The 24,461-nt window shown below is 32.4% G+C and overlaps 1 protein-coding gene across 4 annotated transcripts in view; it reads right to left on the bottom strand.

Moving 5' to 3' along the window:
- Positions 1-24,461, bottom strand: part of NCKAP1 (NCK associated protein 1) — a 105,965-nt gene that overhangs the window by 27,173 nt on the left and 54,331 nt on the right. For all 4 annotated transcript variants that reach the window (XM_031960356.1, XM_031960357.1, XM_031960354.1 and 1 more), the window contains 8 exons: positions 23,046-23,142; positions 22,316-22,422; positions 19,774-19,906; positions 17,402-17,483; positions 15,793-15,851; positions 13,116-13,261; positions 7,992-8,124; positions 1,831-1,950 (listed from right to left, as the gene is read on the bottom strand). In XM_031960356.1, coding sequence (XP_031816216.1) covers positions 1,831-1,950; positions 7,992-8,124; positions 13,116-13,261; positions 15,793-15,851; positions 17,402-17,483; positions 19,774-19,906; positions 22,316-22,422; positions 23,046-23,142 — 877 coding nt within the window. The remainder of the gene's footprint in view (positions 1-1,830; positions 1,951-7,991; positions 8,125-13,115; positions 13,262-15,792; positions 15,852-17,401; positions 17,484-19,773; positions 19,907-22,315; positions 22,423-23,045; positions 23,143-24,461) is intronic.

The raw sequence follows: 24,461 nt of genomic DNA, 5'->3' as shown, positions 1-24,461 counted from the left end.
TCAACTGGGTATGTAGGATTGTTTACTTCTATATTGCAAAGTCACTTCAGTTTTTCTGAATGCCAGAAACAAGTATGATATAATGGGGAAAATGTTGGGACTTGGGAAATGCCTAGTGTTGTACATCAAGATACTGAAAAAATTAGGGAGGCATAAGTGAATTCTCCCATATTCCTATATTACCAGCTAGGACTGTTTTGAGCAAGGAAGTTGATATGGGACCTAACTATAAGCCCTTAGAGAAAAAAGAGTATAAAGACAATTTTCAGGTTTCAGAAAGGCTCCAGAAACTCCAAGTTGAATGGTTTTTAAACCACCTGGAGAAGTGAATTTATCTGATAGCAATGATATATTTTTTATTAAAAAGTTGTTTACATCAGATGCAGAACACTTGAGTTCAAATTCTGCTTCTGGTATTTTCAATTGTGTGACAAGGTAATTTAAACCTCTGAACCTTACTTTCTTCTTCTAATAAAGAGTATCATCATTCTTAAAGCACCTCACAGGTTTATTGTGAAAATCAGATGAAAGAATAATTGCTAAGCATTTAGCACAGTGCCTGGCACACCATAGGCACTATATAAACATTAGCTACTATTACCATCTGCTTCACAATGAAGTTATGTGCATCAAATTAGAAAAAGCAAACCTTAATTGTTGTACAAATTTCTGCAGTTGTTGTCTTGCTTCCTTCAATGACATCACTTTTGGTCAACATATCTGTCTTAATGGCCCTCATTGCTTCTTTGCTTAAAAATCACTCTCCTCCCAGCAGAGATTCTCATTAACATTTTCCCCATTCTTTATGATTTCATCTTCTTTCTGTACATTTCAGTTTTTATGATTATATGCTATGTATTGGTTAACATATACTGAAATGGATTTATGATCTCCTTGATGCAGGTCTGGCCATTTCCTTCTAATAGTTTTACTAAGGATATACTCCATATATAGGGAGATTTACCTCATAAAAATTTTATACAGATGGAAAAGCAAACATGCTACAAGTATTAATGTCACTGTTTCATTGCCTTTTCTTGGTAATAATAGGTCTGAGATTTTTCTCCCATGTCTTTGGTATCTTCCCATTTTTCAGAAATGCTGAGAATCAATTCAACGCTTCCAAAATTCTGTCACCTCCAGATAACCTCCTCAGCTAACGTCTTCTGTATATCCTTGTTCTAGTCTAGTTGCTTCTTTTCTCATTTTTTGCATTCTTGAATGATTTTCTTTTTTTTCTACAAGTACATCAAGGACTTTGATGGTGCGGTCTCTGCGCTCTTTGGTGGCAAAAAGAGTCTGTTATAAAAACTGCTACAGATCTTTTCCATCATTTATTCTTCTCTTTTCATCTTCATTTATAATTTCCTTGATATGATTTTACTTTGCAAGTTTTCTTTAAGCTGGTTTTCCCTTCTCCACTGTTTTGTGAAATGATATTGTTTTAAAGACTTTCAACATCTTTTTTTGGTAAAATTTTGTAAATAAGTCTATATTCTAAATTGATGTGGCCCTTGGCTACCATTTATCTTCATCTGACGAGTTGAGCGTTTGTTATGTATGAAGCTTCTTAAATTTTGAGGGGCTTCCTATTAGAAAAACTGATTTATATTATTTAAATATATTATATTATTTAAACAGTTATAATTGTCTTTTCCTCAATACAGTTCCCATTTTCCAACATCTATAAAACATTATCAGTTTGCAAAATAGCAAAAGAAATGAACTCAAAATCAAAAATCAAAATATGATTCAACTGCTGACTACTGGTCACATTTTTCTATATTTATATACAAATTTTCTATTTGCACTGAAGGGAAAAATTCTTACCTGATCACTAAGAGTACACTGTTCTGTGCAAATATCTGTAATGAGATTTCTAGCTTGCTTAGCCATTTCATCCAAGAACATGTTACATAATGAAAGACTCCGATCCCCAATATGATGTCTCTGTTAAAACAAAATACAAATGTTTTAAAACACACATTTCCTTTGAGAATCAGACTGAATCATAAAATTCCTGAATAAAGAGGGATAATTAAGTTAAAGTTCCAGGACAGTCATATTATTTCATATTTCTTGTAAGCTTTCTCAATACCTAATATTTAAAAGGTATATAATAAGTATCCAATTTCATTGATTTGATTTAATAGAAGTACTACTCTGAAAAGAGATTCAAAAGGGTCAGGAAGAATATGAAAGACTAGAATATTTTCATTTAGTTCATAATCTTTTCAAGAGACTCTCCTTGATCAGGTACACATTGGACTAGATAGACTCTGAGGTCCTTTTCAATTCTTGTGAATCTGTATCTTAACCATAGTATATATGAATTAAGAAGCCAATTTATTTAGATAAACACAAAATTTTAAAAAGAGACTTAAAAAGTAAATGTGGTGACAAGAAGGCAGTTAACTTCTCTAAAAAACAGTGTTTTCTCTTTTCATTTCCTCAATTTGTGTTCAAATTCCTCTTTTCTTAGCTAACCTTTGCTTTCTCCTGGTTCCCTTTATTACTTGTCTAATTAATCCTTCTTAATCACCTTTTGCTAGATCTTCATAAATAATTTATTCCTTTAATGTAGCTGAAATATGTCTGTACCCTAAATCAGTCTTAGATTTTATTCCCTCCTTTCTCAATAGTATCTTTTTGAGACTTCAGCAGATCTTATGGATTTAAATATCATTATGCAAATGTCTCCTATATCACTCATTGCCTACTAAACATTCCTATCTGGATGTCTAATAGTATAGCAAATTTAAAATAAAGAAAAACAGGACTCAAACCCTTCTCAAACTCACCCTTCTGCCCAAATTCCCTATTTCTGTTGAGTCACCTTTCGAGTCAAAAGCATGTCATCTCATCTCTTCAAGCTCATCTGCTCATTCTCCTTCATCACAAATATCCACCAGTTATAAAGTGTATAATTATACTTCAATATCTCCTCTCATACCCATCCCATTCTCTCTCTGGTCAACAGGCAATCACAACTTCATGAAACTTGCATGAAAACTAAGCTTATTACAAGAGAAATACACATGCAAAGCATGTGGAACTCTAAACTAAGGAAGAGTTCACAATCCAAACAAAAGGTTTCATATGTATGAAATTGCAACAAAGAGAGAAGAAACAGAAATCTCAACCTAACTGGGAGTGGCAGGGGAGAAAAAATCATGAATAATAAGGATGGCAAAAACAGCATTCTTTTTCCCTATGAACTGCTAAAACCATAAAGATAGGATGCTAAGACCATAAAGATAGGGAATCAGCTGCACAAGAAGTTTTTCTGTCTAATGCAGACTGGCTGGTGCCTGTTGACTCCCAAGGATACACAAGAGTACAGCTTGGAGTAAAAACAACAAATTATATCATCTTGAGTGTGGCTTAATCCTTGACACATTAAGGGTCTCCTGCATAATCTGGGTTCAGTGTTTCTGGAAAATATGGCAAGTCAAAAAGACAAATTCAGGGGCCCCCTTAACATTCTTCCTTCTTACAGTCTCATCCTAGTTTAGGCTCTCATTATTTTGATTGTTATGGCAATTCTAACTGTTCTTTTCACTTTAATCCTCTCCCCATTCTAATTCATACTCTATATAGTTGTTAATGTTATTTTCCTTAAAAATATCTGAATGTCACTCTCTACTCAATTAAATTCAGAAGCTCTCTTTTGCTTTCAGAATTGTATACAACTCTATTTAGCATTTAAAGTCCTTCACAACCTGTTTTCACCCTACCTTTTCAACTCTATTATAAATTAATCCTGTTCAAATGGTTTTTGGTTTAGTCAAATTGACCTTTAATATCTGTATACAAGACAGCTGTCATCTCTGTGCCTTGCCAATTGTGCAAAGCTGTCCTCCATGCTTCAAATGCACTCTGTATTTTCCTTTCAGAATTTCTATCACCTTCAAAGCTCCCGTATGATATTGTATTCAGTTTTTTCTGATTTTTTTTCTTTCAAGATATTAATGCTCCGTCTCCCAATAACCTTGCCTTTATTTTGTAAATATTTAAGTGCATATTTCTCTCCATAAAATTGAAGTTCCCAAAGGAACAACATCTATTTCAATTGTGGTTTTGTATCTTTTAGAGGCTAAGTGGCATAGTGGATAGCACTGGGCTTAGAATCTAGAAGACCAGCATTAAAATCTCAGTTCCCTCAGCTGTAAAATTGTAAAATAATAGCACCTAGCTCTTGGATTTTTGTGTGAGTAAATGAGATAATAACTGAAGGGCCCAGTACCTGACACATAACTGGTACTTATTTTTAAAAATTCAAACCAATATTCACATCTTTTTATTTATGCTAATTTCCACTGTATTTAACTCTAATTCATCACAATATTCTTTAGCTTTTTACTTCTTCACCATAAGTTTTACTCCTATTCAACCATTCTTCCAACCTCATCTTCCTCTGCTTTCCAATTCCTCTTTATGTGTTATCTTCCCTATTAGAATATAGGCTTCTTAAAAATAAGAACTGTCTTCTTTTTATCTTGGATTTGTGTTCCCAGCACTTTAAACAGTGTCGACACAGAGTAATGTTTAACAAATTTTCCCTTATTCACCCTTGCTATTATTTCCTCCCCAACTCTAAACCATTTCTTCCTGCAATCATTACCAGAAAGTTCAATGCATTAATTTACCAAGACTGCCTAACAAAAACATAGTAAAATGAATGATAGGCTGTGTCAGTATGCAGAACATCAACATTGATGAGATTTTTGAAATATTTAATTAAGTGTATTTCTAAAAATTATATAACTAGCTTATTAGACCAAAGAATTTAAAAGCAATTAGCCCATTACTCCTTTCCTCTCTATTGAAACTAGTGGGAAAATAAGTAAAAGTACATTGAGCACAGAAGCAAAATAAAGAAAAATCAAATTTACTGTTATGAAAAAATTTGAAAATATTCTTAGTTCTACTCATTTCTACATCCTTGTTTCCAAATGAATAAGTATTGGTATTTGCGTTGAAGAGATAATATGGAAAATGAATGTTTTGTTTCTGGTGAGGATGACAAAGATGTTTAACATATTACTTTCAAATTTTATTCTATATACGATGTGTACAGTATAAATAAAGATTATAGATTAACACTAAGGAAATAGGAAAAAAATAATTATGGAACCATATTATTAAAATTAAATCACATTTCCCTTTATTTAACAATTAGCTTAAAAAATTATTTAAAATTTAGACAAATCTTTTCTATCCACTACTTTCATGCTATTTACTTAAGAGTTTTTGATAATTATGGCTTGTAAGGGAGTTTGGTTTGACTATTTATTGGTAAATATCTGTTCTGTCAAAAAATATATATCAATGAAAAAAGTTTCAGTAATAATTTAGTACCTATAAAACAAACTGTCCTTCTATGTTGTTTTCCTAACAACATATCTTTGTGAGATATAAATTGTGCAAGACTATATACAAGTATATATAATAGCAATTAACTATATTCATAACTATGCTCATAAGATTCTAGTATAGTCTAATACTCTCATTTTATTGATGAGAAAACTAAGGCCCAAAGAAGAGAAATGAATATCCAAGATCAAAGATGTAGAAGAGCAAGCAGAAATAGGATTTGAACCCAGATTTCCTAAAACTTGGGACTGTTACATTTTTGTCTTTGTGTCTCAACACCTGGCACATTAAGTGAGCCCTGAATATTTGTTGATTGATTTCCACTGCATCACTTTACTATTTAGTTGATTTTCTTTTTTAAAAAATGAATGGATTATTAATGACATGCTAAATTTACAAATATAGTGTGGCTAAATAAATTGTAGTGCATACACATACATATAAACGTAATGGAATATTGCTGTACTATAAGAAATAATTAAATAAAAATTTCAGAGGAAAATGAGAAGAATTTTATGATCCAATGAAGAGCTAAGTAAGGAGAACTAAGAAAACAATGTACACAATAACTGTGTTAGAGAGAGAAAAATTTTTTTTTCAAAATCTTTAGAAGGCTGATTATTCCAATGCTAAACTATGAATCCACAAGAATGAATATGAAACATGTCACTCACCTCGTTACAGAGGTGATTAGCTTAAAATGTGGAAAATATATATTCAGACATGGTTAATGTGGGATTTTGTTTGACCCTATAACTATTTAGTTATATACTGAGGGATTTATTTCAGGTTTTTTTTTTTTTTAATTTGCTTAATAAAAAAGAGTTAGATTTAACCCTGTTACTTGAAAAACAAAAATAAACTACTTTAAAAGATACTAAATTGTAGAAATTTTCAAAGGACAAGAGAATAAAAATTTCCTTGGTCTCATTGTCACTAACTTTAGTAAGTAAACATCATTCTATTTCACAAAGAATTTACATTTAGGGATCTTAGGAATAAGGAATACACTTGTGTTTTCATTGGTATGGGGAACTTTTTAGTAAGAAAATTCCCTCTTCAATAGTCTCAAGAGAGTTCTCTAAAGTAGTGAGATATTGAATGAATTGTCATGTTTCATACATGATATGTTTCATATCACTCAGCATACGTGACAGAGGAAAAATTTGAACCAAGATCTTTCTGGTTTATTGGCTTTGAGACCAACTCTTTATATGCTACACTCAGGCTCTGTCTTTATGAATGATTTCATGGGAAATGACTCTTTGTATTCTATATATTTTCAAATTGTTTTCAACTCTCAACTATTTTGTTGTGGCTTTTTTAACCAAAAAAATGTATCTTCTGCAACAACCCCAAAAGAACACTAGACAAAAGTTCTAACACCTGACTCTAATCCCAAGTTATAGGTTGTAAAATTGCTCATCAACAGTGATGAGGATTTAACTATGTGATTCCTAAAATACATTCTAATTCTTAACATTTTATGATTCCAAAATATCCATGCAGATGAGGGATATTTGTTGTTAAAACTATCAGGGACTGTAACTCATTCACCTTTATATCCCTGAAAAATGTCTAATTCTTTGTCTCAAGCACGTACTGAGTGATACCAGATGGTAAATACCATCTCCACATAATCGCATGGCCATAGACTTAGAATTAAAAGGATCTCAAGAAATACTTCTCAATTCATACATGAGAAAACTAAGGCCCAAAAAATTGTATTATATCCAAAGTCATACAGGTCACATAATAGAACTGGAATTCAAATTCTCTGACTCCAAATCCAGAACTACTTTCATTGCTCTGTTAGATTTTATACTTCTCATACCGAGAGGCATGATCTCTTACTAAAAACATCAGGAAAGAATAAATCATAAGAAATGCTTTTCAGCTAATTGAACAATTCATAAATATTTTAATGTGTGTGTGTGTGTGTGTGTGTAGGCATACATATAGGAAAAGAAAATGATTAAGATGTTTACTTTTTAAAATTGAATAAACACACATATATTCACCATGGTATAATGAAAAGAATACTGGCCTTGGAATCAGTAAACTTGGGTTTATTCCAGTTGGTCACAAATTAATTGTGAGATCTCTGGCAAGTCATTTAGCCTGTCCTAGCTTTGGTATTTTTCCACCTACAAAATAAGGGACTATGACTAGATGATCTTTAATGTCCTTTCCAAAGGACATTCTATTGTTCTAAATAATTCCATTTCAAATAGTTCCCCCCAAAATAGGTCAGTAACAACCTTGGGAGGTTAACATAGGAATGAAGGTAGTATAATATAAATAAAGTATAATACAAATATAATAAAATAACATATACCTGATAGGGGAGAGTCTGGAACCATAATTTTATCTAATCTGCGTAATTCCAGTGTAGACAATGTTTCCACTTATATCAGCAACTCTGTGGTAAATAAATGCCTAACGCTGGATATTGAGAGGTTAACCCATGGACTCTTGGCTTGCATGTAGGAGGCAGAACTTGAAGCTTCCTGACTCCAAAGCTAAGATGCCACTCACACCCACTCAATCATAGTTATAATAGTATTTTATTTAGTCATAGTTATTTATGCTACGTTAAAAAAATAAGAAATTACCTCTTCTGGACACAGCTCATGCGTGCAACTCATAAAATGAGTACAAAGCAATGGGAATGCAATTGAGTATCTTGATTGAGAGGGGAGTTCCAAACATTGCTGAAACATCTTCTCAAATGCACGACTATAAAAACTATATTGGAAAAAATTAATTTCGGATCAGTATTTCAGACGATTACGGTAAACAAAGTTTACAACAGCACATTTCATTTTAATCTAGTATGAATTATGAATTATTATTTTGCAACATTTTTCTGGACATGCAAATTATTTTTTAAAAAGGTACTCATGATAAACCTCAAAGTCATAAAAATACTACTTATATGAAATTATAAAATACAAAATTTGGTGTATTAACAATTTACATAATGAATCACATGTCATTTATACACACTATTACAAAGAAGAATATAAAATTTAAAAATCCCTAAAACAGATTAAAACACCTCTCAGGAATCTATATAGCAAAATATTCAGTGTGTTTATGTGTGTGTTTCAAATTCTACTGTTCCATTGATTACCATTGGAACTGTACACTATTATGTATAAATTCTGATTTTACAAATATTTATAAAGCAAATACATATTCAAGATTTAATTTAAAATTTTGCTCCCTCAATTTAACAAGATGAAAATTTTGTACGTCAATTTGCCTTTTATCACAATACACTTATAGTAGTTGATGTATTTCTAAAATCTAAAACATATTCACCTATCAGTTATATAGCTCTGTTCATCAAGTTTTCAACTTTTTAAAACACCAAAAACAATTTTGTTTTTTACAAATCCATTATTTAGCCCACATTAATGCAAAAATTTAAAAATTACTTCTAGAACTGACAATAAACCATTTATAAGATCTTGGCAGTCTGTGCAATTTCTCTTTGCAGAGGCTGGTGTATTTTCATGTTCTAATAGCTTTGTGATGGGCTGTTTGCAGAAAAAGATGGAAGTATGGCAAAATAGAAAGTCCTGAACTACTGTTAGTGTGCAAGACAAGAGCTACAAAGGAATAGTCAAGTGTCATAAAAACAAGAAAGGAGAAATTATCTGAAGAGGAGAGTAATTAATACTGCCAAACACGAGAGGTAAATAAGAATGAGGAATGAGAAAAGAGTTCTAAATTTGACAAATAAGAAATCATTGGTAATTTTAGAGAGAGAGCAATTTCAGAGTCAGACTACAGAAGATTTAGAAACAAATGAGAAAAAAAGGTGGTACTTTCTTAAGGGTAACGGTTAGCCATGAAGGAGACAGAGGAAGATTGTCGCTGGGATGATCAAATGAGTATTGTTTTAAAATTTAGTTTATTTAATATTTTCCTCCAGTTACATGCAAAACATTTTTTTTTACATTTGCTTTTAAAATTTTTGAGTTCTTAACTTTCTTTCTTATCCCCACCCCCAATTAAGAAACCACGTGTGAAGTTATGTAAAACATTTTCATAAAAGTCAAGTTGTGGGGGGAAAAAAGAGATTTCCCATCCTAATGAAAATTAAAACCCTCTAGAAAAATAAAGGGGGGAGGTAGGGAGGGAAAGAGAAAGAGAGCAAGAGCGAGAGAGAGAGGGAGGAGAGGAAGAAGGTTAAAAAAAAAAAAGAGAGAGAGAGACAATGCTTCAATCTGTATTCAAGCATAATCAATTCCTTCCCTGGGTATGGATAGAATTTTTCATCATAAGTTCTTCAAAGTACTCATGGATGACTGTACTACTGAGAACAGAAAAGTCATTCACAAAAAATAATGATGATTGTTGGAGGGGATGCGAGAAAACTGGGACATTGATGCACTGTTGGTGGAGTTGTGAATGAATCCAACCATTCTGGAGAGTAGTTTGGAACTATACTCAAAAAGTTATCAAACTGTGCATACCCTTTGATCCAGCAGTGTTACTACTGGGCTTATATCCCAAAGAGACCATAAAGAAGGGAAAGGGACCTGTATGTGCACGAATGTTTGTGGCAGCCCTCTTTGTAATGGCTAGAAACTGGAAACTGAATGGATGCCCATCAGTTGGAGAATGGCTGAATAAATTGTGGTATATGAATATTATGGAATATTTTTGTTCGGTAAGAAATGACCAACAGGATGATTTCAGAATGGCCTGGAGAGACTTACACGAACTGATGCTGAGTGAAATGAGCAGGACCAGGAGATCATTATATACTTCAACAACAATACTATATGATGACCAGTTCTGATGGACCTGGCCATCCTCAGCAACGAGATCAACCAAATCATTTCCAATGGAGCAGTAATGAACTGAACCAGCTACGCCCAGAGAAAGAACTCTGGGTGATGACTAAAAACCATTACATTGAATTCCCAATCCCTATATTTATGCACACCTGCATTTTTGATTTCCTACACAAGCTAATTGTACAATATTTCAGAGTCTGATTTTTTTTGTACAGCAAAATAACGGTTTGGTCATATATACTTATTGTGTATCTAATTTATATTTTAATATATTTAACATCTACTGGTCATCCTGCCATCTGGGGGAGGGGGTGGGGGGTAAGAGGTGAAAAATTGGAACAAGAGGTTTGGCAATTGTTAATGCTGTAAAGTTACCCATGCATATAACCTGTAAATAAAAGGCTATTAAATTTTTTTTAAAAAGTCATTCACAGCTGGTCATCCTAGAATATTGCTATTACTTTGTATATGTATAAGTATATTTTACTTTGCTGGAGTTCTTAGAGGACTTTCCAGGTTTTTTTTTTCCCCCCTGAGAACATCCTGCTCAGTATTTCCCTCAGAATAATAATATTCCATCATAAACACACACCACAGTTTATTGAGCCATTCCCCAATTGATGAACATCTTCTCAATTTCCATATTTTTTGTGTCCTGAGAAGAGAGCTTCTATGAATCAAATGAGTGGGTTTTTTTTTCAAAATGGGATGGGAGACATAGGTACAAATGTAGGTAGCAGGAAAGGAACCAGAAGACAAGGAAAGAATAATGATTAATGAAAGCTCTTTCTGATTAAAGACTGCTTCACTTTTTGTATTTCAACCACAGCACTCAGCACAAGTTCTGGCAAAAGGAAGACACTTAAAAATACTTCTTGAATTACTGGGAATAATAATGGAAGCAATCTTCTAGAAAAAATAGAAGGGGACAAATTAATGGTTCACACAGAGGAGTTGATCTTGGCAAGGATAAGAGTCATCTAATCAGATGAGATCAGAATTAACAGAATAGACAGTAGGGAAAGACATCTAACAAATAGTAAATAGTATTAAGAGGTGCAGAGATCAAGAAGGATTAAGACTAAAAAAAGATCACTAGATTCATCAATTAAGAGATGACTGGTAACCCTGAAAGAACAGTAACAAGAGGCAACACATAAAACTACCTCCACCTCCTCCACTATTTTGCCTCCCCATCAGAAGAATAAAATAAAATTAGGAGTTTGGCTTGTGAAACAGAAAAACAATAGAAGAGTTGAGGGGACAAGATGATATACTGAGAGTTGAGGGAGATATGGGTATTTGCAGATAGTAGACAAATCTGTCAGATTGGGAAAAGATTGAAAAATAAAGTGGTAGATTGTGAAAAAAAAATGCATGCTGGAGAAGAAAGGGGGAAGATGAGATTAAGATGCATAAAGTATGCTTGGTGTAAAGGGTTAACTTCTTCATCAAAGACTGGAATAAAGGATGAGAGAATAAGAGATGATATCAAGGGGTGTAGAGGTTAGAAGAAGAAGCTCATGGTGAATTCCATTCCTCCCTAAACTACCTTGTACTCATTTATATATTTTCTATACATCTTTATATGTTGTTCCAGCTCCCTGAGGACCAAAACTACTACATTTTTCTCTCTGTATTCCTAACTACCTGGTCCCCTCCCCCCCACCCCCTCCTTATTCAAGCTGGTACCAAGGCTAGTCAATTTCAACTTTGCAACAATTCTTGAATACATTTCTCTTCTCTGACACAACTATCACTTCTCCTCTGGAGTATTGTCTATTTGTGGTTCTGCTTGCTTACAGTCTCTCCCCATCCCAGTCCATATTCCATTCAGACACCATCTTGAACAGGTCCAACCATGTCACCCACACCCCTGTACTTAATAAAGTTTTTCATAGCCTAGCCCCTTCCTACATCTTACTCCTAAATACACATCCTTTGATCCAGGGACACTGGCTAAACTCCCATAATATTTCAGTACTCTATTCCACAAACATGACACTACATTTCTCAGCTCCAGACATTCTCTCTAGCTGTCCTCAGCCTAAAAAACTCTCTTTTTCAACTCTGCCTTCTAACTTTACCTGATTTCCTTTAAGTCCCAAGTAAAATCTCATCTTCTAAAAGAAGTCTCTCCCAATCTTCCTCAAATCTAGTGCCCTTCCCTGTTAATCATTTCCTATTAGCTTGGAAGAAACCTACTATATAAATAATTATTCTCGGTGCTTAGCATCCAGTTCAGATCATAGTAGTCACTTAATGTTCCTTGATTAGATTTCAGTGTGTTGTTATCTATGCAGTCCCCTGTGCATTATGTTCCTTGAAGATAGACTTTCATTTTTTTGTTTCTATTGTTTCTGTAGCAGATAGTGCCTCTAATAAGAAATGATTACTAACATTTAAGAAACTGAAATGAATTGGCAAATTCCCTAAAGCGTATTTTACTAAGCATATATTTTTAGTCAGTTCAAACTTGAATCATTTCCTATATATTTCCATACGCACACACACACACACACACACACACCCCATATATACAGAGGCATGACTAATACCAAGTTTCTCTAAGCATGCTTTTATCCTTGATGATTTTTTTCTCTAAATTATCAAACCTGTTTTCCCAAGTAGATCTATTTCCCTAATACTCCTAATACTGGTTGATGGGCACATCTGAAGGGTCTTCTTGTTCTCATATACTTCCTTGCAACCAGTCACTAACCACAACTAGAACACTGCCATCCAGACTAAGATAGACTTTGTGAGGCCTGTTTTTTGGTTCCCTTCAATAATGAGACACATTCAAATCAGCAGTTTCATTATTCTTAATTTAAGATTTTAAAAAGACTAATGCAAAAATAATTGGGAAAGTTTTATTTAAGATATCCCATATTTCAAAAATTGAAAATAAAATTTAAAGCATACCAAAATATGGAGAGATCTGAGGTTTCCACCAACATTTCCACCAAAGAATCTACCATTTTTGTATGGAAAATGATAGTATTCATCATCTTTCCAAGTTCCCTGTGATCAGCAAGGCCTAGAGAAGCCTTAGAGACACTTGTGTATGCCTAAAAAAAGACAATGTTTTGTTTGGTTGGTTATTTTAATAATCATAGTTGTAGCAACAGTACTTATTTTTTAAATATTCACTGAATACACATTATATCACCATTATTAGAAAAAATTCAAAAGCATATCCTGATAGTAACATTACTCTCAGTACATTATAGTTTTAGTGAAACTATTCCATTTACTCAGAAATTCAGTCTTATGTTCACTACTTCATTTGAGGTTCACAATAATCCTGTGAATTAGGTACCATAAATTTTACTAACTTCATTCTCCACAAGAAGACCTTGAAATCCAGAGAGAATAAATGGCTTGTTCAATGTTACATAGGTAATGAATATCAGAGAAAGAATTCAAAACCAGGGTCCTGATGAATTCAGTATTCTTTCCATCATATCATGTAGTCTCTCTAAAGCAAGTAATTGTGCAGGTTTACAAAGATAGAAGTTTAGAAGCTGTCTAATGTTTGCTCACCTACCCAATACTTAGCAGCTTACCCCAAAAGAAAAGCCAGTAAAGCATTTACTGTGTCAGGCACTGGGTTAAATGTTGGGGATATAAAGAACAAGAAAAAAATCCTTGTATATGAGGATTTTAAAATACAATGGAAGAGACAACATATAAAAATTATACAAAATAAACACAGCAAATGGAAAGTAACCATCTAACTTAGCTAATTAGTTAACACATGGCTAAACTTAAATTACCCATGTCAGAGACTGAACTAATCCCACTATTTGATTTTGTGTTTTATTTCACTTTAGTATTCTTTTAAAACTATCAATAAAAAAGTATTACAGAAATAAAGGCCAGGCTATAACAATCAACATGATTTGGGTGACAAATGTTGTCATATATGCAAACAAAGTGGACGGGACAAATCAATTCAAATCATAATGGCTACTATAAGCCTCACTTCTAAATAAATTTCTCTTTCTTAAAAAGTTCAAAAACTGGCACACTAACTTCCTTTCTTCTTCTATCCTTGGCTTCCATTAGAATTTCAATATTCAAGGATGCTTTCTTCCGAAGCTTCCCAATTTCTGTTTCCTTAAATTCCATTTATTTCCTACTCTGCTTTAGCCACACATAGAGAAAGGTCCCACATTCAATCTCAACATTACCAATCAAGATTCCAGTTCCTTAAATAGAAACTGATAATCTTCTATCTGGCCATAATCTTCCTATCATCCCACTTTTCTCTCTTATCTCACTACTCTTAAATCTATTTTTCACTCTCATTGAGATCTCTTCCATCTGCAGTTAATCATTTCAACTCTAATCAGCATCAGTTCTCAATTATCTTTCTCTTTGATCCTATCATTACTCATGTCTTGCTAAACCTTAACTTTATATTCTCTCAACTACCTACCTCCTCCTCTGCTTCTATTCATAAGCTGCACAAGAGAACTAAAGAAAAGTTACAATTCCAATCAAACCTATTTTAAGAATTGTTAGGTATGAAAAATTATCCCCATTTCTTAGATGTTTAACTGATACAATGCAGCTATCACAATGAAGATAAACCAACTTAGCCAGTAAACACAATCTCATTGCTAAGAGGAGAAACTTGGAAGAAAACATATTAGTTCATTTGCACAAGATATAAAGAGTGAATGAAAACTGCAAGCAATACTGTCTCCCAAAATAGTGAAAAGCAGTAAAAGTATACCTTCATGCTATAAAAATTCACATTATTTAACTTAATCTGGGTCCTCACTGCAGTAAGGTAATCTTTATTTCTCATTTCCCATCTCACTCTCACAAAAGATTCATTACCTTAAATATTGCCCCAATATACTTCAAATATCTTTTATCAACTGGATTATCCTTTTAAGGTCTTTGAAGTGTTTTGTCAAGCTATATAAGTTTTTGAAATAATATAATCTTTGTGAAAAACATATTCTGATTGAGAAGAGTTAACTGATAACATCATAGCTTCTTCTAATTTATGAGATTATTTAAGGGAATATTTAACAATTTCAGAAACTGTTTCAGTCAACAATAAAAAATTTATTTAAGATCCTTAGAACACAAATTGAAAAGATCTTTAAAAAGAAAGAGAAGCATTTAAACTACATGGTTTATTATTTTTAATCCAAACAACCATTTATGCACAGCTAAAACTTTTTTTATATAACATAAGCAGAACTAGAGTTTTAAGACTAACTAAAAAAGTTTAATTTTCATATTTCTGTAGAATTACAAATAAAAAGTATTGAAAGACCCTCAATGGTCTAGACAATCTTGTCAATCTAGACAAACTTGTATGTAAACAAGAATTTACAATGTGAAGTTAATTGCACTATCATCTAATTCACATTACTCTTTCTCTAGCCAAGAAGGATATTATGTTAATACAGTAGATTAATTCAGTGCTCACTTAGGAATACTTAATAATTATACTGTAATTGTCCTTAAAGACTTAAATGAACTTGTCTTTTAACATTTTTCTCTCATCTAAATGACATACTCTGAGACAATCATTAAGCAAAAGTGAATAGATAATCAAAATTTAAGTCATTCTCACCTGCAATCTAAACCAGTCTAATCTCATCCCTCGGAAATCAAATACTTCCCCATCTTCAACTGAATTAAGTTAGAAAAGAATACAAATTAAATTAGCATTTTCAACATACACACATGCAAAAAAATTTTGTTTCTAGTTTTGGGGGTTCAATGTTGTGTTTTCACTAGTCTCCTAATAAGGAATTAGAGATTCTTAGTAAGATAATTTCTTTTATCAATGCAAATTTGTAACTACTCTAATTAATCTTCTTAGAGAGCTTTCTGGGAATCAAGAGGTTAAATGACTTGTCCATAGTCTCTATTTTCTTATTCCTGATTATTCACCTACCATGCTGTTTTTCAAAACAACAACAACAAAAAATCTAGCTTTGCTGATAACATTAGAAATTTGTTTTTAAATTTTACATTAATACTAATTTTTTTTTTTTAACAAATACTGGTCTTTATAAAAGAGGAAGTCACATAGTTTTTCTTGTACTTTATTAAAATAACTGTACACATGGAAGCATTTTTATTATAGGATGCTTTTATGATTAAAACTTCATTAGATTTCCTAATCACGAAATTAAGACTTGTATCATTCCTTTCAAAACTTTTTGAAAGCTAAATAACTAATTTGATATAATGCAAATATACCTGAACACTAGAAGAACTAAATTCCCCAGTGGGGAATTTCTTTAACTTTTGTATGACATGTCAAACATGCAATTACAATGTCATAATACTAGATTTATTACAAGAGAAATGAATGTGTTCACAGTCCCAACAAAAGTTTGCATACTTCTTAGAAGTATGGTAAGGGAGTTAAAGGTATAGTAAAGGTAAAGATAGGACAAAACCCTTCCTGAAAGAGAGGAGCAAGGTGATGGCAAAATCCTCATTCTTTCCCCTTGAGAACAGCTAGATTATGAAACAGGAGGTTCACTATCTGCAAAGGACTGAGCTACACAAAATTGTTTCCAGCCTGATTCAGACTAGCTGGTGCTGGTTTTGTCTCCCCAAAAATAGAGATAATCTAGCTTGGGGTACAAACAAATTATGTCAGCTGGGGGGAAGAGGGAGAATTGGTTTCATCCTTGACATATTCAGGGCCTCCTGTATGTTCGGAAACCAGTACTTCTGGAAAATAAGGCAATTCAAAAAGATAAGTTCCAGAGATCCTTTAATAGCCCTAAGACTAATAAAATCCTAAGGTTTTACTGGAAGCCCAAAGTCACACAATTATTAAATTTGGGAGATCTGAACACAACTCTTCCCATCCCCAACCCTACACAGGGTCCATTATACCACAATGCTTCCAAAAAGTAGACAGATTAAAATTTAAATACCCATTTTATTACAATATATATCTATTAAATTGTCTTTAGCTTTTCTTGCTTTTAAAAAAGCAAAAAACAATTCTTGTTGAATTAGTAAAATGGGTTTTTCTTAAATATAATTACATAATACCTTATTTATTTCTCATAGGGGAAAAAAGGAGGGAAGCAAAGCAGAATACAACAAACATCTAAGAATGAAAGAAAAAAATATTGTAAATACAAAGTAAATCAGACAAAAATAATTGAAGGCTCTGAAAGTTTGCTTTATTTCATCCTTATTAAACCTATTACCTTGTTTTACACTTAGGGAAGTCATAGTATTAACAAAGGAGGACATGATGATTGACTCATCTTCAGGGCACACTGAAAGATTCTGAAATAAAACCAGAAAAAGTCAGTACATGGTTTAAATTTTTAAATAAATGACATGAGAAATATTATGGCAGGTAAATGAAACATAAAGGGTGATTTAAGTTGGCTTTAAAAAAGAATCCAATACTTTCCCACCCAAGATATCAAAAATGATCACATTAAAGTTTAAAATATTAGGTCTGAAGATATACAAATATTTTCAGCTTAGTGATTTAACAAATAACAATATGATTCATGTAATAGCAAGGGATTTGTTTTGTCACTATAAAAATATATTTCTGAAGGAATAGTAAAAGAAAGAATAAAAAAACAGAAATCTCTTTAAAGATCAATGTTAAATGCTACAAAATTTGACTATGGCAATTATTAACAATTAACAAGATAACCAAAATGAACTAGTTTCTTGGTCCACAGTACAAATCTTATGCTTTTAAATACAATGTACTGCAGAGAGTTTTGTATGTATGTGATAAACAATAAACAGTTATGTTCTTGTAGCGGAGAAAAATTAGAAGTTTGGAACTGGAAATAATACAGAGGAGAGGTGCAGGGGAGCTCCTGAAACCAGCTGAAACTAGGTAAGACTGGACAGAACTAGTTATGTAGTTAAAAAAAAAAAAAAGCTGAAAGTAAGACAAAAGCTATATAGTATACAGTAAGCATGTTTAATTGCTTCATAAATATTAACTTCTCCTCAAAAGGAGCTCAGGCTCATTTTAATGGTCATATAATGTATGTAATAGGAGAGGGGGCACATTAAAGAACACTGTAAGAGCATCAGGAAAGATTATAAACCCCAGCCATTGGGGACATGGGGGAAAGAGACTCTGTGGCTGGAAAAGAAATAAAAGGTTATGATCTTGCCTCTGAAAAGTGTGTGAGAGCTCATTCTGAGTTTCACGCCCATTTCCTGAAGGAACATTTTAAAGTTTGAATTGCTTCACTCATCCTGAGTTTGTTCATTTACTGAGCCTTTATTTGGGGTTTAAAATTATTTTTCTGACACACAGACAATATAGAAGTCAATAATTAACATATCCCTTGGCTTATTTAGTAAGTAGTAGTTATTTTGACAAAAATTATTTTTGTCATAAGTTATTTCTCTACTAAAGGATATAATTAATAGTTGTCCATTTGATTTTAATGAAAACTAAAAAATGGAAACATCTGAGCTCCACCTAGTGGATATGCGAGGAAAGCAACCAGAAATTTAAATAAGCTCTAATAACACAGTATAAGGAGAAAAAAGATTTTATACCAGTCCTGCAGTCAGTTATATCCTAAAAACAACTGAGATTTATATTTCAATATAGCAAAAATCAGAAAAGGTTTTAAAATTCTGTGGACTAATAAAATAAAAGTACTTCACCAAACGATTCAATTTGTAATTTTAAAGAACTCAATATAATCTCAAATTGTTATCACTTGTATTATATTCGGCCACTTTAAAATATTTTGGGGAGATAGCAGCTATTATTTATATAATCTAAAGCAAATAAAAGGAGAGTTGTCAGACTACTCAAATGGGATAGAAATGTTAAGAACTTATATCCTTATGGAACAGGAAAACTAGTGTAGTTAACATCTCTTAGAGTGGAAAAAAAAACAAAAATATAACTGAAATTACAATTACTATAATACTAATAAAAATGAAAAATCAACAGGAAGAAAATAAGTTTAAACATACTCCCTTACAATTAAAAACCCTTATAATTACAAAATGGGGTTTTAAATTATTATTATTATTATTAAATGGTAAAGTAAAAAAATAGCAAAAAAATTCACAGAATCACATAACTACAGAGTTGAAAAATTCTATTAGTCCAGTCCCGTTTGTAACTCAGGAATCTAAAGCCCAAAGCAGTGAAGTAACTTGTCCTAAGGTCGCAAGCTACACGTCAAAGCTTACGTTAGAGCCCAGCTCTTCTGAGTATTCTAACACCAACTCTAGTTGGTGGGTTTTCTTTTCCAGATTTAGCCTTCACTTAATTATTTTTAAACTAGGGCAAATCTGGTAGCCTGGCAATTAAAAGATTTGATTTCAAATCTTACTTCTAACATGGTGAGTCAAAGACAAGTCACAAAATCTTTTAGAGCCTCGGGTCTTCAACTATGAGATGACAATATTCAAAAATATCTCCTTCAGAGGACTTTTTGAAAAGTTCTTTACAAATCATAAAGCACTATATAAATGGCATAAGTATTTTTGATAATAATTCTTAAAAATTAATTATAGCAGAAACAAGTGACAGAATGATAGAAAGAAATCTGATTTTTTTTTTTTTTTTTACCTGAACAAGCTCATTTAAAACCACAGCATCAAAGCCAGAGAGATACTGCACATAATATCTCTGCATTACTGGTCCATATTTCCTCACATGTGCCCTGAGCTCTTCCATGTAGAATATCAGTTCAGCAATGTGCCTTTAAAAAAAAATGAAAAAAAATCACATCCTATAAGACCTTCAATACTGGGTGCGCATATTTTCATATATATATACTTCTAAACACAAGCTTGGCAAATCTGCTCACTATTTATTTTCATGTTGTTACTTCCAAACTGTGCCTCTGCTGCCATTACTTGCTATCTTATCTTCTTTTTTATGATATTGATGCTAAACTGTACTTCTGGTTCTGCTTATTTCACTGTGCATCAACTAAAAAATCTTTTCATTAGCTTTCCTTCTGTACTTCTCTTCCTCTTTTCAGTCCAATGCTAAGAAAGCCATCTACAATTGATGTCCCTATTTCCTTTCTTTTCAATTTCTTTTTTACATTAAATCTTATTTTCAGATCCACCTCTCTCCATCAAGGAAAACAAGAAAAACAAACTGTTACAAACATTTATGTGATTTCTCATTGCTTATTTTAATTCCTTCAATTTCTTTTTCTTCTCATTGCTAAAGCTAAGATTTATAGTACAATATTGAATGACAGTGGTGATAATGGGCGACTTTGTTTTACTCCTGATCTTACTGGGAATGCTTTTAACTTATCCCCATTAAGTATAATGCTTGCTGAGGGTTTCTGATAAATGTTACTTATTTTAAGGAAAACTCCATTTACTCCTATCTCGCTACTGTTTTTATTTAAAAATGGATACTATTATTATCAAATGCTTTTTCTGCAACTATTGAGATAATCATATGACTTCTGCTAATTTTGTTACTAATAGGATAAATTATGCTGATAGTTTTTCAGATAATGAACTAACTCTCCATTCCTAGTATAAATCCCATTTGGTCACAACATACAATCCTGATGATAAATGGCTATAATCTCTTTACAAACATGTAGTTGAATCAAACAAGACAAATTCTCTAATTGCCATATCTACCTATTTATTTTTATATGTTATTATTGTTTGTTCAACCGATTTCCCAAACCAGTATCAAATTGTTGATATATACTGCTTTATAAGACAAATCTAGGATCTGATACTGTTAGATCCTTTCCCTTCCCATTCCCTTTCACTAATATTCTTGATAGATTTGATTACGGTTCCTCCAGACAAATTGTGCTATTATATTTTTCTAATTCTACAAAGTAATTCTTGGATAGTTTGTTATTGGCACTGAAATCAAATACATTAATATAGGTAATATTGTCATTTTAATTAAAATGTCTTGGTCTATCCATGAACAATGAAAATTTCTCCAAAAAATTAGATTGGTTTTTATTTGAGTAATGAGAAAATTGAAGGGATTAGGATAGCTAGTGGTTAACTGTAGAAACTGAGTGAACCACATACTTTATCTTGTAATTCAATGCTGGAGCTAGCTCAGTTCCCTTTCTATTCAATTATAGATCTACATGATAAAATTTTATTCATGGAAACTAGGGAAAAAACCTTGTTGCATTGAGTTCCTTCATTTTACAAATGAGCAAACTAAGACACAAAAAGATTAAGTGGCTTACTTAGTGTCACATAGCCAGCACCAAAGGCATAATTCAAACTCAGGTTTTCCTGACTCTAAGACCAGTACTCTATCCATTATATCAACTAGAGAGCAGTTATAACTGCACAAAAGTCTAAGATTCCAGTGTTAGAATCTGAAAGCTAATATAAAATCTTTATCATCCTAGCTTCAGTAAGTATATTCAATTATGCTATAAAATTTATAAAACATTTTCAAATTTGGACAATATGTGACAGAAGATAAGGTTGTTTTGTTAATAATTATTTCCGACCAGTTTTTACTCTTTAGAATAGACTCCATATGCCACCAAGAAATCCCAACAGGAGGAGAATTCATCCCAGTATCAGCTTTTATTTAATTTTAAAACCTCATCAGTATCCGCAGTACCTTTTGCCCTTGTGATTGGAGAACTAGAGGACAGAACAAGAAATCTTTCCAAAGCTTTCATTTGAAGGGGGGTCCCAGGGGCAGCGAAATGGTACATCAGATTGAACACTGGCCCTGGAGTCAGAAGGGTTCAAATCTGAGTTCAAATCTGGCTTCAGATGCTTAATCCTTCCTAGCTCTGTGACCCTAGGCAAGTCACTTAACCCCAATTGCCTCATAAAAGAAAAAAATTAAAAATAAAAAAAATCAAGAGGGGTCCCAGGTCATTTCCCATCATCATGTATTCCTTGGATGATACTTCATTTCTTCCCACTCCAGTTTTCAAAAGTCCTTTTTATGTTTTGTCTTCCCTTCCTAATCCATTAAAGTAAAAACTACTTGAGGGGCAGGCTATGCCCACAGTGCCTGGCTTGCTGTAAATGCCTAAATGTTTTGTTAATTAATAGTAGTATTCTTTTTAAAATATTTTTTACTATTACCCCAGTCCCTGAACCCTTAATATGTTTCAAAAAAAATGCTAACATACTTATCTATAAAGTCATCTGCACTCTTCTTTGGCATGTTATCTGCATGACGCAGTAGCCAAATGATTTCATCACGAGCAAAAGATAATGCCATAAATACAAAAAGTGCCTGAAAAATAGAAGGTTACATCCTTTATATTTTAACAGTTCTAAAGAATATTTACCAAACTACACTTCCATTTACCTTCTTCCAATACCCCTCCACCCTCAGAAATTTCTTACTCACAAGTCATTAAATCTGAGACAGATAGATGAGGAGAAAGTACAGAATAATAAGTTCTATTATAGAATTAGGGAAGCTTTGAGGGGAAAAAAAAGTTTTCCTGCTGTTTTGGGGAACTTAAAAGAATGAAACAATTTAAAAGAAACAGGTAACAGGAATCACTAAGATTAAAGGGAAGAAATTGTTGAATGGTAAATTTGGGATTTATACAAGAAAAAGCTTCCCAATAGAGCTGTCCAAAAATGAAATAGGCAGCCTGTCTTAACAAGTTAATGGGTTCTCTTTTACTAGAAATCTCAAAGCAAAGGATTACTAACCAATTCTTAAGATACATTGAAAAGGGAATTCCTATTAAGATCCAGGTTGATCTAGTTAACCTTTCAAGTACCCTCTAAATATTCTTTTTCAATCTAATTAAACGTAATCTGATTCCAAAGTAACTGAATGGTTCAATTTAGGATTTTATAACATGTCACTTTTTTAGTGAAAATAAATGTGAAATTCATTACCTTAGGTCCTAGCAAGCCAGGTTGATCAGACAAGACAGTTGCTAATTCTTTCAGTGCAGATCTTAAAAACTTACGTCTTTCTCTATGCATTGAACCACTATATTAAAAGAAAAATAAAATGGAGATTTACTCATTAATTAAAACTTGAATTGTTTCACAAGTTAAATATTTTAGTTTATAGTATCTTTTAGTTTTTTGGTTTTGTTTTTCAAAAAAAAATTTGGGTGAAGATAAATAAATGCTAAAATAGAAGCAATATTATTATTGAGCTATACTGCAGAGTACTTAGAAAAAAAAGGATAAGCAGTTCAGGAAATTAATCACAGGATTTGGTTCAAGGCAGATACAGTACCAATGGACTTCAATTAGCTAGACAGCATTGCTTGACATTATGCTCTCCTAAAAACAGAGTACTTAAATTTCTAAACTTGCATAATGATAATTTCATCCTTTTGTCCTCCAAAAGGTGCAGAAACAAACACAAGGAAAATTTATTCTAAATCTCATTCTTACCAACAGAGAAAAAGAGGCTGCTGAGATGAAAAAGATGCAATTGTGCAAGGGATAGTAATACTACAAATAAGATTTTTTTAATAGAAAAATTTTTTTTTCGAATATAGATTTTAAAGGATTTAGGGGAAAGATATTAAAGATCTATGAAATCAATTCATAAGTAATGGAAAACTCTCAAAAATTTATTTCTGATAACATACAAAAGAACAATTTTGATAAGAAAAGAATGCTGAATAAAATGACCAATGCACATATAAAAGGAACTTGCCAATTATATCAGATTTTTTAAAAAAGATATGTACAAAAGACAAAAGCAAAGGTATATAACAATGAATTCAAAAGTATGAAATAGTCCTTTAAGAATCATACATCTGGGAGCACCTAGATAGTGCAGTGGATAGAGCACCAGGCCTGAAGTCAGGAGAACCTGAGTTCAAATCTGGCCTCAGACACTTAACACTCCTAGCTGTGTGACTCTGGGCAAATCATTTAACTCCAAATGCCTCAGAAAAAAACAAAAACCCAAAACCAAAACCAAAATCAAGAATCATACAACAAGGATGCAGCAGCCCACAAGGAGTTGTGGCTAGCAAGGAAGGATTAAGACAACAAAAAGTAACTTTTAAAACTATGTTCAGAAAAGATAAAAAAAAGTTCAAAGAAGGAACAGGACTGTCATTCAAAGTAGAAAGGATAATAATACATGGGCAGGCCTATTAACTTCTTTTTGATTGTTTTCTCAGCTAAGGATAATGACCTTTCAAATAAAAAGGATATTAACAGGGCTAATAAAGGTTTAAGATCTGTTGTAAGTAAGGATACAAAAGAATACCTAAATATCCCTAATAAGTTCAAGTCTACCGGATCAGGAGACTTAAATCTTAGTGTAGTGAAAATGATGAA

This window comes from Sarcophilus harrisii, chromosome 3 (assembly GCF_902635505.1).
Source record: "Sarcophilus harrisii chromosome 3, mSarHar1.11, whole genome shotgun sequence".
In the NCBI taxonomy this organism is placed as follows: domain Eukaryota; kingdom Metazoa; phylum Chordata; class Mammalia; order Dasyuromorphia; family Dasyuridae; genus Sarcophilus; species Sarcophilus harrisii.
Note: the sequence above shows the minus strand (reverse complement) of the source record. Positions and strands in the feature narration are given on the sequence as shown.